Source organism: Vipera berus (assembly GCF_964194415.1).
Source record: "Vipera berus genome assembly, chromosome: Z".
Taxonomy (NCBI): domain Eukaryota; kingdom Metazoa; phylum Chordata; class Lepidosauria; order Squamata; family Viperidae; genus Vipera; species Vipera berus.
The window spans coordinates 697,966-709,948 of record NC_138205.1 but is presented as its reverse complement, the minus strand read 5'-3'; the positions used below and the strand labels follow the sequence as shown (position 1 = coordinate 709,948).

Sequence of the window (11,983 nt, the reverse complement as noted above, 5' to 3'; positions counted from 1 at the left end):
TTCCGACTCTAGGGGCCGGTGCTCATCTCCATTTCAAAGCTGAAGAGCCGGCGCTTGTCCGAGGACATCTCCGTGGTCATGTGGCCGGCATGACTAGACGCCAAAGGCGCACGGAACACTGTTACCTTCCCACCGTAGTGGTCCCTATTTTTCTACTTGCATTTTTACGTGCTTTCGAACTGCTAGGTTGGCAGAAGCTGGGACGCGTAACAGGCCCTCACTCTGCTACACGGCACTTGGGATTCAACCCGCTAAACTGCCGACCTTCTGATCAACAAAAGCTCAGCATCCTAACCCACTGAGCCACCGCATTTGCCCAAGTCAGCTGCAATTTGATTGACACCTGTCCTGGGAGAGGGAATTATTTGCCATGAACATGGCTGCTGCTATCCACCCACCAGGCCTTCATGAGTCTCCAAAAACAGGCAGTCAGCCTTTTTTATTCCAATCTTGCAATTGCAATTCCAATTTGCAGCCGCTGACCGAGTAACCAAGGAGGAAAGAAGGAAGGGAAGGAGGCAGCATTCCCGTCTTATTACATAGCAATAAATCAATTCCATTTATAGCAGACCTTGCTGCTGATAAATCCCGTGTGGGGGTTGTGTGCAAAGGAGGGGGGGCTGCCATTCCATGGGGGGAGAGTGTGCAATTAACCCGGGGGTGGCCTTGCTAGTCTATTGCATAGCAATATTCCCATAATTCATAGTGAACCCTGTCACTGATAAATTAAGAATCAAGAGGAAAAAGAGGGAAGGAACGAAGGAAAGAGAAAAGCTTCGGGGGGGGGGCATGAAACAAACCCCCTGTGTGTGTGTGTGTGTTCACACACCTGTGCTTGCAAAAAAGTGCAACACCCTTTGCAATCACTTTTTTGGGGGGTAACCAAAGGCGGACTGAGTCTAGGGCAGCATCTGAGGGACTCGAAACACCGGCGCTAACGTTAGGGGCCCCGGGCCCTTGGCCGAGGCCCCGATTTGTGTCCCGGCTCAGAAATTGTTGTCGATGTTCCACACGTCCCCGCTGAGTGCGTTGGCGGCCCCCTGCAGCGTCCAGGTGACAAGGGCGAGTTGCCGGCGGAAGAGAACTTCGTCAAACTTTTCCGGGGCGTCCCGCAGGAGGCTGACGTGCTCCAGGAGGGCCCTGAGGGTGTGGGGTCCCCGGCCGTGGAGGATGTGCCGGAAGGGGGTCTCGGTCACCGCCACGTATTGGGAGAGGAAGTAGAATTCCACCTGCAGGAGGGGAAGCAAAGGGAGGCATACTTTGGCCTGGTGGGGGGAGTTGGGGACCCCAAAGGGCCACTGCCAGGCTGAGGGAGCCGGGGTCCTTTCATCCGTACACCCCCGGGGCTGATGCTCCATGATCTTCCAGAATCAGGATAGAGGGCTGCGGGCTCCTTTTCTGCCTAACAAGTGTTATTCTGGGCCAGTGAAAGCAGCTGCTGCCACTTAGGAATTCAGCCGCCTCTGAAACTCAGTCCCGCTTAGGAAGGCAGCCACCTCTGAAGCTCAGTCCCGCTTAGGAAGGCAGCCACCTCTGAAACTCAGTCCCGCTTAGGAAGGCAGCCACCTCTAAAACTCAGTCCCGCTTAGGAAGGCAGCCACCTCTGAAACTCAGTCCCGCTTAGGAAGGCAGCCACCTCTGAAACTCAGTCCCGCTTAGGAAGGCAGCCACCTCTAAAACTCAGTCCCGCTTAGGAAGGCAGCCACCTCTGAAACTCAGTCCCGCTTAGGAAGGCAGCCACCTCTGAAACTCAGTCCCGCTTAGGAAGGCAGCCACCTCTGAAACTCAGTCCCGCTTAGGAAGGCAGCCACCTCTGAAACTCAGTCCCGCTTAGGAAGGCAGCCACCTCTGAAACTCAGTCCCGCTTAGGAAGGCAGCCACCTCTGAAACTCAGTCCCGCTTAGGAAGGCAGCCACCTCTGAAACTCAGTCCCGCTTAATAAGGCAGCCACCTCTGAAACTCATTCCCGCTTAGGAATTCAGCCACCTCAGAAACTCAGACCCGCTTAGGAAGGCAGCCACCTCAGAAACTCAGTCCCGCTTAGGAAGGCAGCCACCTCTGAAACTCAGTCTTTCCTGAGTTTGCAGCTTTAAGATGGGTGGACTCACCCGCATTATGCGGACATTGAACATGCGCAGAAGCCTCTCGTTGTGCTCCTCCGAGGTGTAGATGTCCTTGCGCAGCTTCTCGGCAGCCCGCACATAATCGCCCCGTGCCGAATACATCCACTGCAGGGTGAGACCCCGACTCTGGGCGAGGAAAAAAAAACCAAGGGAGAGGGCTGAAGCCGGAGTAGGTTGCAGAACAGTAGGGGGGAAGGCCCCCCCAGGAGAGAGGCCCAGCAGCATTACCTGGCAGGTGGCGCTAACAGGTTAGCTGGCATGTTTCTCACCTGTGCGCCCCCTGCTGGAAGCTATAAGAAATGCACTCAGGCAGAGTAGCTGTTTTCCCTTGGAGGACAGATGCTAAAAATCAAATTATTTGAAAAGGGGGTACTAGACTCTCTCTGATTTGGGGCTACTGTGCAATATGGGAGGGGTAAGAAATTGGAGACATTTCACCCCCCCTCCAAAATTTTCAGATGCGCAGACTGATAGTGCTCAATGCACAAGGACACTGCGCTTTGGGGAGCACCGTTAGGTAAGGTTTTGCAGAAAATGCTCCCCAAATGCCAAAGTATCTAGAGATGAAGCTACCAGGCTAGAAACCTGGAGACGGTGAGTTCTAGTTAGGCATGAAAGCTGGCTGGGTGACTTTGGGACAATCACCAGGAGACGGTGAGTTCTAGTCCCGCCTTAGGCATGAAAAGCCGGCTAGGTGTGCTTGGCCAGTCACCAGGAGACAGTGAGTTCTAGTTCTGCTTCAGTGATGGGCAGGCTCCATTTGATTGTAAGTCGAGGATTGTCTGTATCGGGCAAGTTTAGCACCTTGCACTATTTATGAAAATAATAAAAGCTGGATCCGAAGGAATAAACGTGAGGGCCGCGTGCCTCTTTTGGGGAGGGGGAGAGAGGGGGGAGGGGGGAGGGCCAGCCCCCCCACCTTCAGAAGCGTGTTGTACTGGTTGAAGTGGGCGATCTCCTGCAGGAGGACGTCTCCGTAGCACCAGTAGTCCAGGGGCAGCAGGTGGTCGTGGCTCAGCTTGATCAGCAGGTGGCCCACCACCTCGGCCACGGACTTGGCCACGGCGGGCAGGCGCCCCTGGAGGGCCCGGTTGAGGTGGTCGTAGGTGTCCAGCATGGTGTTGAGGAAGGGGTACGGGCGCGAGTCCTGCAGGGGGACAGGGCAAAACCTGTGAGTCTGGGGGGCCGCAGCCCCAAAGCGAGACAGGGCCAGGGGTCCAGGGCCACGCAGTGTGCCCCCTCCAGAATAGCAGGGAGGAGGCTGACCGCTGCTCTGGGCAGGAGCCCCAACACTCTCCATTTACAGCTCATCCTCAACTTACAGCAGTTCATTTAATAATAATAATAACAACTACAATAATAGCAGTAGTAACAATAGTAGTAGTGATAGTAGTAGTAGCAGTAGTAATAGCATCAGTAATAATAATAGTAATAGTGGTAATAGTAATAATAATAATAATAGTATCAGTAGTAGTAGTAACTACTTCAATAACAACAACAATAATAACAGAGATGTATGGGTCCTCCTGCTTGAGCAGGGGGCTGGACTAGAAGACCTCCAAGGTCCCTTCCAGCACTATTCTATTCTATTCTATTCTATTCTATTCTATTCTATTCTATTCTATTCTATTCTATTCTATTCTATTCTATTCTATTCTATTCTCTCCACTCCACTCCACTCCACTCTATTCTATTCTATTCTATTCTATTCTATTCTATTCTATTCTATTCTATTCTATTCTATTCTATTCTATTCTATTCTATTCTATTCTATTCTATTCTCTCCACTCCACTCCACTCCACTCCACTCCACTCTACTCTACTCTACTCTATTCTATTCTATTCTATTCTATTCTATTCTATTCTATTCTATTCTATTCTATTCTATTCTATTCTATTCTATTCTATTCTATTCTATTCTATTCTATTCTATTCTATTCTCTCCACTCCACTCCACTCCATTCTATTCTATTCTATTCTATTCTATTCTATTCTATTCTATTCTATTCTATTCTATTCTATTCTATTCTATTCTATTCTATTCTATTCTATTCTATTCTATTCTATTCTATTCTATTCTATTCTATTCTATTCTATTCTATTCTATTATAATAATAATAAAGTTGAAGGGACTTTGGAGTTCATCTAGTTCAACCCCCTGTTCAGGCAGGAAACTACCATTTCAGACAAATGGCTGTCCAGTCTCTTCTTAAAAACTTCCGGAGTTGGAAGTAGTGACCGTTGGAAGTTACAACGGGACTGAAAAAAAAGGGACTTATGACCGTTCTTCACCCTTACAACCGTTGCAGACGCTTGTCAGCTGACTCATATTTATGACGGTCACAGTGTCCCAGGTGGGGTCAGGCGATCCCCTTTTGCTACCTTCTGACCAGCAAAATCCAGATTCGCTTAACCAACTTAATAGCTGCAGTGATTTGCTTAACAACCGTGGCAAAAACGGTGGTCAAATTTGGCAAAACTCACTTAACAACCGTCTTGGTTCGCAGCAGAAATTTTGGGCTCAGCTGTGGTCGTAAGTTGAGGACGCCCTGTGTTTCAGTCTTGCATGGGCAGAGAGGGGTCCTCAGGGTCCTCCCCCACCCCCCACCCCCATTTCGGGGAAGGGGCCGGGCACCTCACCTCTGCAAAGGAAAACTCCACGGCCGGGACCCCCCCGAAGGAGGTGAAGGCGAAGGCGCTGCTGTCCATGGGGAGGGGCCGGAGGCTGAGAAGGGAGAGAAACCCACCAGGCTCAGGGGGAGGGAGAAGAAATTGGGGGGGGGATTCCAGTAATGGCATTTCAGGAGATTTTTTGCCCATAGAAACCGGCAGGATTTCTTTAGCCCAGTTTTCCTCAACCGCGAACAAGTAAAGATGGGTGGACTTGGCTGGGGAATTCTGGGAAATTGAAGTCCACGCCCACTTTAATAAGTTCTCAGGGCTGATTAAGCTACTGATTTTTTTCCTTTGATTATTGCCCAATTTTTAGCCTTATGGCTAACTCCAGAGCTCAGCCCTGATGGGAGGGGGACCAAGGGGGTGGAACTGGGGGGGGTTTAAAGTCGGGGTGTCAATCCTTCTTACCCCTCATTTTCCCAGCGCCGGCCCTGCTCGGTCATCTGCGCAAAGATGCTTTGGCCGCTGCGATTGGGGCTGTCCACCTGCAGGGAAGAGGCCGGGGGTGTGGAGAGCCGCCCTCACGAAGACCCCTCACCTTCTTTCCTCCCCCACCTGTCCCCTCACCTGCTTAATGACGCTCTCGATGAGGCTGATCAGGGCAGGGCTGGCCTTGGCCAGCAATCTGTCATCTCCTGCGAAGAGACCCAGGCCCAAGGTTCTAGTCCTCATCGCCAAATCTTTCGGCCTCCCCAGCCGTCTTCCTGCTTCTTTTTTTCATCTCTCCCACCCACGTCTTTCTGGTTTTTCATAGTGGCGGTTGGGGTCTTCACCCTCTTAGCAGGCTTGGAGGCCGGCGGGATGGGCCTTCCTTTCCGCAGACCCCCCCTTGGGTGGCACTCAGTCTGGGGGGGGGCTGCCTGCCTCCCACTCCCCACTCACCCAGCACCGCATTGTCCAGACTGATGTACGCAGCGGCCTTGAGGTGCAGCATGGTGAGGTAGCCCTGCGGAGACCGGATGCGGTTTTTAAAAAGGGAAGGGGGGTAGAAATGGGGGGGCCTTTGCTGCTCAGAGACCCCCTTGCTCCCGTTCCTGAGGCCCCCTGATCAAGGGGTCCGTTTCGTGGGCGGCTGACAGACGTGGACAGGGGAGGGTTTGGGGGGGCACGTTGGATTGGTGGGTTCCCCACGCCCCCCTCTTTGGCAAACCCAGAGGAAGGGGGAGTTGCCACCATTTCCCGCCCCCCACCAGCACGCCTCCCTGCCGGGCTGCCCACCGCCTGCCCAGCCCCACTTGCCTCCAGCCACTCGGTGGACCCCACGCTGCCAAAGTCGCCGGCATCCCAGCTCACAAAGAGCAAGCTCCTCCGCAGTTGGAACCCTGCAGTGTAGGACACTGAGTGATCTGCATCGCTCCCAGTCAGGCTTCTCTCGAACTCACAACAGCCCCCACCCCGCCGCTCCCAAGGGGCCCCCAATGGCTGCTGTGGCGCAAAAGGGGGCCTTTCAAAGCAGCCCCCTCGCATTTTACAGGCAAGTCCTCAACTTACGACAATTCACGGAGGGACCCTCTGAAGTCAGAGCAGTGCTGAAAAAAAAGGGCCTCGGGACCGTTTTTCACACTTGCGACTACGGCGGCGTGCTGGGGATCCCGTGATCAAAACTCAAACACTTGGCGACCGACTTGTATTTATGACAGTCGCACAGTGTCCTGGTGTTATGTGATCCCCTTTTGTGACCTTGTGACCAGCAAAGTCAAGGAGGGAGCCAGATTCACTTAACAACCATGTGACCCGCTTAACAACTGCCATGATTCACTTAATGACCATGGGAAGAAAGGTCGTAAAATGGAGCAAAACTCACTTAAGTTTCTCACTTAGCAACAGAAAGCCCGGGCTCGGTCGTAAGACAAGGACTCCCTGTATTTCAGGGAATGTTTGCACTAGGGGTCCTATGAAGAGACACACAGAAACACACACACACATACACACGCCTCCATCATCGGCTTACCGTTCTGCACCATGGCAACAAAAGTCCGGGCCAGTTCCAGCAAAATGGCTGTGCCCACTCCGGACCGGGCAGCTCCGGGCCCCAGGGAATCCCGCTGGGCCCCCACAATCAGGTAGTGATCTAGTAGATTCAAAGGATACAAAGCACAGGATCGCGAGAGATTCCTGGACCAGTCTCCCTTTGCAGAGACCCTCGTCTCTCTTCCTTGCCTCGCCCGAACTCCCTGCCAGCGGTACCGGGTTCAAATTTGCCCTCGATGCAGCCGAAAACATTGTTAATCATGACCGACTGCCGGACGTTGTGCACCCCGAGCTGCAGGCGGGAGTTGGGGTGCCCGGGGCCGAGCAGGTAGGGAACCTCCGGAAGGCGGCCCCTCCAGGCCTGGGGGGCTGGGGGGCCGGTCAGCTGCCTGCAGGGGAATCAGACACGAACGTGTGGATGCCGCGTCTGAAGGCGGGCACAGCCCCACCTGGTTCCTCCCATCCCCCCACTCAGCCCTCCCTCCCTCCCCCCCCCCAGCTACACACCGGAGCAGGCGGGCAGCCACGGCGGCACTGATGGGGTGAGCCGGGATTGAGGGCAGCCCCGAGGACTTTATGGGGGGAAACTGGGTGTGATTGAAGGACGGGAAGCCGGGGCTGTAAGGGTCTCCAGCCCCCATATGAACCTGCAAGGGGGAAAGAAAAAAGGGGCACCCTGAGCTGGGAAAGCCATCCGGAGCCTCCAGGGGCCAAGGCAGTCTACCTGGGAGCTCTCTGCTGCCACCGCCTGCTCGGCGGCCCCCAGTGCATCAGGACGGCCCCGGCAGGTAGGAGAATGCAAACTGGAGAAGGGGGGGTTAGGGTTCAACAGCTGCTTCTGACACACACCCTCCCCCGCCACGAAAAAACTACTCACATGTCCATAAATGCTGATGTTAGGGAAAAGGCCCAGTTTGCGGGGGTCTTGAGGGATGTCCTGGGGGTCCGGGTAAATGAGGATCCCCTTCGCCTGGCTAGCCTCTGCGTTTGCCACCTGGGGGGAGGAAGCGCTCGGGGTGGCCTTTTGCCTTTCATGACCCCCCCTCACACCAATCCTCAAAGCCCCCTCAGCCCCTTCCCAACCGGACCCCCTTTCTCTCCCCTTTCCCCAGGGATGGAGCTTTGGACATTCCCCCCCCCCATTGCAAAGGGGTCCCCTGTCCTTCCCCGTCTGCACCTGCGGGGTCCAGAAGCCCCACCTGCCCCCCATCACCTGGCAGGGATGCCCACGAGCCATTGGCAGAATCTTTCTGCCCGGGAGGAGTAGGGGGGGTCTATGGTGTTGGGGTGCCCCCGGCTCACCTTCTCGGCGTAGCTGATTTTCCCCACGCGGGTGATGACCAGGTGCCCCCGCGGACTCAGCCCCCGCTGCTCCAGCAACGCAAAGTCCTCCCTGCGCCCGTAGTTGGCAAAGACGAGGCCGCCCTGAGGATGGGGAGGGGAGAAAGGGGCTCAGAGGGGGAGGGGGGACCCTTCAGATTGGGGGGCAGGGGAATTCTCCGCCCCAGGGAAGAGATGGGGCAAAACCCCCAGTCCCCTCCTGGGCCCTTCTGGACTACGGGTTTTCTTGCTACCTCTCCCGAAGAGCTTCCAGCCCTGGTGAAGTCTACCTTCATCTCTCTTTTGTATTTTTCACTCAGGGATGGGCGGCTACAGGTAGGTCCTCGACTTACAACAATTCATTTAGTGACCGTTCAAAGTTACAAGGGCACTGGGAAAAAACAGACTTGGGACTGTTTTCCCACACTTAACGACCGCTGCAGCATCCACGTGCCCACGTGATCAAAATCCAGACGCTTGGCAACCGACTCGTATTTATGACGGTCGCAGTGTCCAGGGTGGCAGGGGGGGGGTGTCACGCGATCCCCTTTTGCGGCCTTCTGACAAACAATGGGGAAGCCAGATTCACTTAATCAACCCTGGCAAGAAAAGGTCGTAAAACGGGGCAAAATTCACTCAAGCAGAGCAGAGCACCGGGCATTAATTACCGCGACGGTGCCAGAGGCGCTGTAGGGGCAGTAAACCTCTGGGTCTTCCAGCTGCAGCTCCTCCGTCACAGCCCCGCTGGCGTCCACCCACCGGAGAAAGTTGGGCCGCCTCCTGAGAAAAGGGGGCGACGGGGGTGGGTGGGTTAAAAGGCCCAGCAGACCCTGCTCCCCCCCACCCCAGCCCCCCCCCCATAGCCTCCAGGAACAGCCGTACTGACCGGTCGGGGAGCTGCAACCTCACGTAGTGGCTATCGGTCCAGCTGTGGTCCAGGCCAAAGGAGGTGAAGGCCTCCAGGACATGGCTGGAAAGGGCCTCCAGGCGAGGGGAGCCGGGAGGGTGGGGACCCTCACTCATTTTTCTGCCCGGGAGGGGAGAGATGAGGATGGTTTAATCTTCCATTCGATTCACAATCTGGTGCATTATATTAATTATTATTATTATTATTATTATTATTATTATTATTATTATTATTATTATTATTATTATTATTATTATTATTATACATTACACACACACACACATACACACACACACATATATATATGAACGTATAAATATATATAATTAAATTTATATGTCGCATTTTTTTAAAAAAAGACAAAAACCCCTCCCAACCCCCTTTTTTAAAAAATGTATTGTAAAACTTTTCAATAAAAAAAAAAATTATATGTCGCCTATCTCACCATGGGGCCACTCTAGATGACTCACAACCATAAAAAGGAAGTTTAAACAAAGCAAAAGTAAAATAAATAGAATAATAACAGAAACAAGAAAAAAGAAAAGAAATCAGCTATAAAAAGATACATCCATATGGTGAGTAAAAGCAACAGCAACGACCCTTCCTCACTTGGGAGGGGGTCCTCCCCTTTGCTGGTGAGAGCTTTGCATGTGACACCCCACCCCAAGCACACACACACACACACACACACAGACACCCCACTTTTCCAGCTGGGAGCTCCTGTTGCAGAGATGGGACAAATATGGGGGGTGGGGGCTTAAAAGTGACGAATTCTAAGAGGGGCCCCCCTCTCACTTGCTTGCCCCCCCCAGGGTGCCCCCCTCAGATGCCTGTTGAACCCCCAGCCCGTCCTCGTCCCTGGGGGCCCCTCCCGCGGAGGGGGGGGCTCACCGGATGGTCCCCTCGATCTTCTCCTCGTGGAGATACTTCTGGAACATCTCCCTCAGGTCGCTCCAGTAGAGGGGGGGCGGCCCCCGGGGGTCCTGGGCCGGGCGGTAGGGGCCGTCCTCATTGATCATGGGCAGGAAGTCTCCACAGGCCGTGCAGGAGCCCCCCCTCCGGGAAGAGACGTACCCCAGGAGGAACCCTGCGGGGGGGGGCAAAGGGCCGGCCGGCTGAGTTGCCGGGATTTAAGTCTGGCGGGGGTGGGGGGGTTTCTGATGCCAACCGTGCTGGCCATCCTCTCCACTGGGGCTTGGAGAAGACCCCCCCCAAGATGGCAGTCCCCGGGAAAAATAGAGGGGCCGTTTAGGACCCCCACCCAGTATTGAGGACTCAAGACCATCTCATTGGTCTAATCCTGCTGGAAGTGATGGGGGCACGACCCTGAGCAAGGGGGCAAATCTCTCCAGGCCGGGGGGGGGGAGAAAAGCAGGCTGGCGGGGGGGGCAGACTGGACCCCCTTCCTCACCTACGATGAGCAGGAGAAGGCCCACCAGAGCCAGGTACACCCCCGTCTTCCACCGGTTTGGCCCGGGAGGGGGGGACCCATCCTTTGGGCTGCTGGACGGCCCGTCGGCTTCCTCCATCTTGATCTGAAGCCCCCCCGGGTCACGGTCCCCATCATCCTCGGCCGTGTTGCGGTAGATGGTGTAGGACCTCTGCCCGGGTTTCTGCCTGATCTGGAATCGAGTGGGGAAGAGCAGTCCTGTCTTACCTTGCAGGGATGTCGTTCCAGGAATAAAAGGCAGCGGGGGTGGGGAGTCTTTAGGCGGGCCGGCTGTCGGGGGCTTCCCAGCCTTACCACTCGCTGCAGGCGGGCTGTCCAAAAAGCCATCGTCCCCAGTGGGTCCCCAGCAGCCCTGCCTGTTGAGAGAGGCAGGCAGAAATTCTTGAGGGCTCCACCAGCGCCAGGCGGTTATCTGGGCACACCCTGCCTCCCCTCGGCCCTGCAGGAGACGTGCCTGGTGCAGCCCCCTTATCAGCACCGGGCATGGGGGGGATGTTAATCGGCTCGTGCAGGTGGGTGTCCTCCCGGTCATGAGGTTGGGCCCTGTGTAGTAGGCGGGCGTGTGTGTGTGTGTGGGGGGGCTATTTCCCAAAAATCTCTCTTAGCTGGTTTCTGAAGGAGGGGTGTCCAGCCTTGGCCCCTTTAAGACTGGTGGACTTCAACTCCCAGAATTCCCCAGCCAGCCATGCCTGTTTTTTTCCACCTATCCCTTAAAGCGGAGAGATTGGAGAGGGCCACAATGAGTATGCTGGCTGGGGAATTCTGGGAGTTGAAGTCCACCAGTCTTAACATTGCAAAGGTTGAAGACCCCTGGTCCAAAGCCTCCTTCAAACCTCCACAGAGCTTCCTTTTTGCCCCCTCCCTCACCTCCCGATCCAGCCCAGAGCTTTGTGATCTCCTGGTGGTGCCCCGGCCAGCAGGGCCAGAATTAGCTCCCTCAGCATCCAAGTGGGCAGACCGCCAACCTGGGCTTTTTCCTCATCCAATGGTTAACTGGGGTAGACTGGCTGGCTTTCAGCCACCTGCCCTACAATCTCAAGTACCGGCTATGGGGCTGGGGGGGGTCTTTTTCCTCCCCAGGAAGAAAAGTTACACACCCTCAACCGGGGTTGTGTGGCAGAAGGAGTACAGCCTTTTGGGAGGCTTACGTGTTTTTGTATTGAAATCTGTCTGTTGGGTGGGAAGGAGAGGGCTCCACCAGGTGAACATCTGCCTGACTGACAGTTTGTTAAAGGCCCATTGGCCAGTGGAGTTGTGGGGGGGGGCAAAGTGTGCTTTTCCCACCCCGATCCAGCTTCAAGCTCGGTGCCACGTGCACAAAAATTGTTTACTTTGTTTTGCAACACCGCATTGCTCAAGCTGGTTTACCTTGATGGGGAGTGGGGGGAACCCAGGGGTCACTCAGACGGCCCCATTTTTCTGCTCTTCCCGAGAACCCAGCCCCCCCCAATCCTCTTCCTGGGGGAAATTGGATCCCTTTCTCTTGCGCAGGCCCAGGAATCCCTTTGCCCTGGAGGGGGCCGCTGGAAGTAGGGT

The 11,983-nt window shown here is 54.9% G+C and overlaps 1 protein-coding gene across 4 annotated transcripts; it reads right to left on the bottom strand.

The window, feature by feature from the left end:
• Positions 1-420: 420 nt before the first annotated feature.
• Positions 421-10,881, bottom strand: LOC308677186 (transferrin receptor protein 2-like). Of its 4 annotated transcripts, XM_081343366.1 has the most exons (19): positions 10,742-10,881; positions 10,409-10,619; positions 9,889-10,084; positions 8,977-9,117; positions 8,759-8,870; positions 8,073-8,195; positions 7,648-7,764; positions 7,278-7,417; positions 6,987-7,159; positions 6,751-6,870; positions 6,039-6,121; positions 5,682-5,745; positions 5,367-5,434; positions 5,208-5,284; positions 4,764-4,848; positions 3,043-3,270; positions 2,057-2,249; positions 1,917-1,951; positions 1,245-1,461 (listed from the first exon to the last, which is right to left on the bottom strand). In XM_081343366.1, the coding sequence occupies exons 1-18, from the start codon at positions 10,772-10,774 to the stop codon at positions 1,926-1,928; spliced, it is 2,190 nt and encodes a 729-aa protein (XP_081199492.1). In that variant the 5' UTR covers positions 10,775-10,881; the 3' UTR covers positions 1,245-1,461; positions 1,917-1,925. The 4 variants fall into 4 exon arrangements, with proteins under 4 accessions (XP_081199491.1, XP_081199493.1, XP_081199494.1 ...); XM_081343365.1 differs by lacking the exons at positions 1,245-1,461; positions 1,917-1,951 and adding an exon at positions 421-1,229 and having other exon boundaries at positions 2,109-2,249; XM_081343367.1 differs by lacking the exons at positions 1,245-1,461; positions 1,917-1,951; positions 10,409-10,619 and adding an exon at positions 421-1,229 and having other exon boundaries at positions 2,109-2,249; positions 10,655-10,777.
• Positions 10,882-11,983: the final 1,102 nt, after the last annotated feature.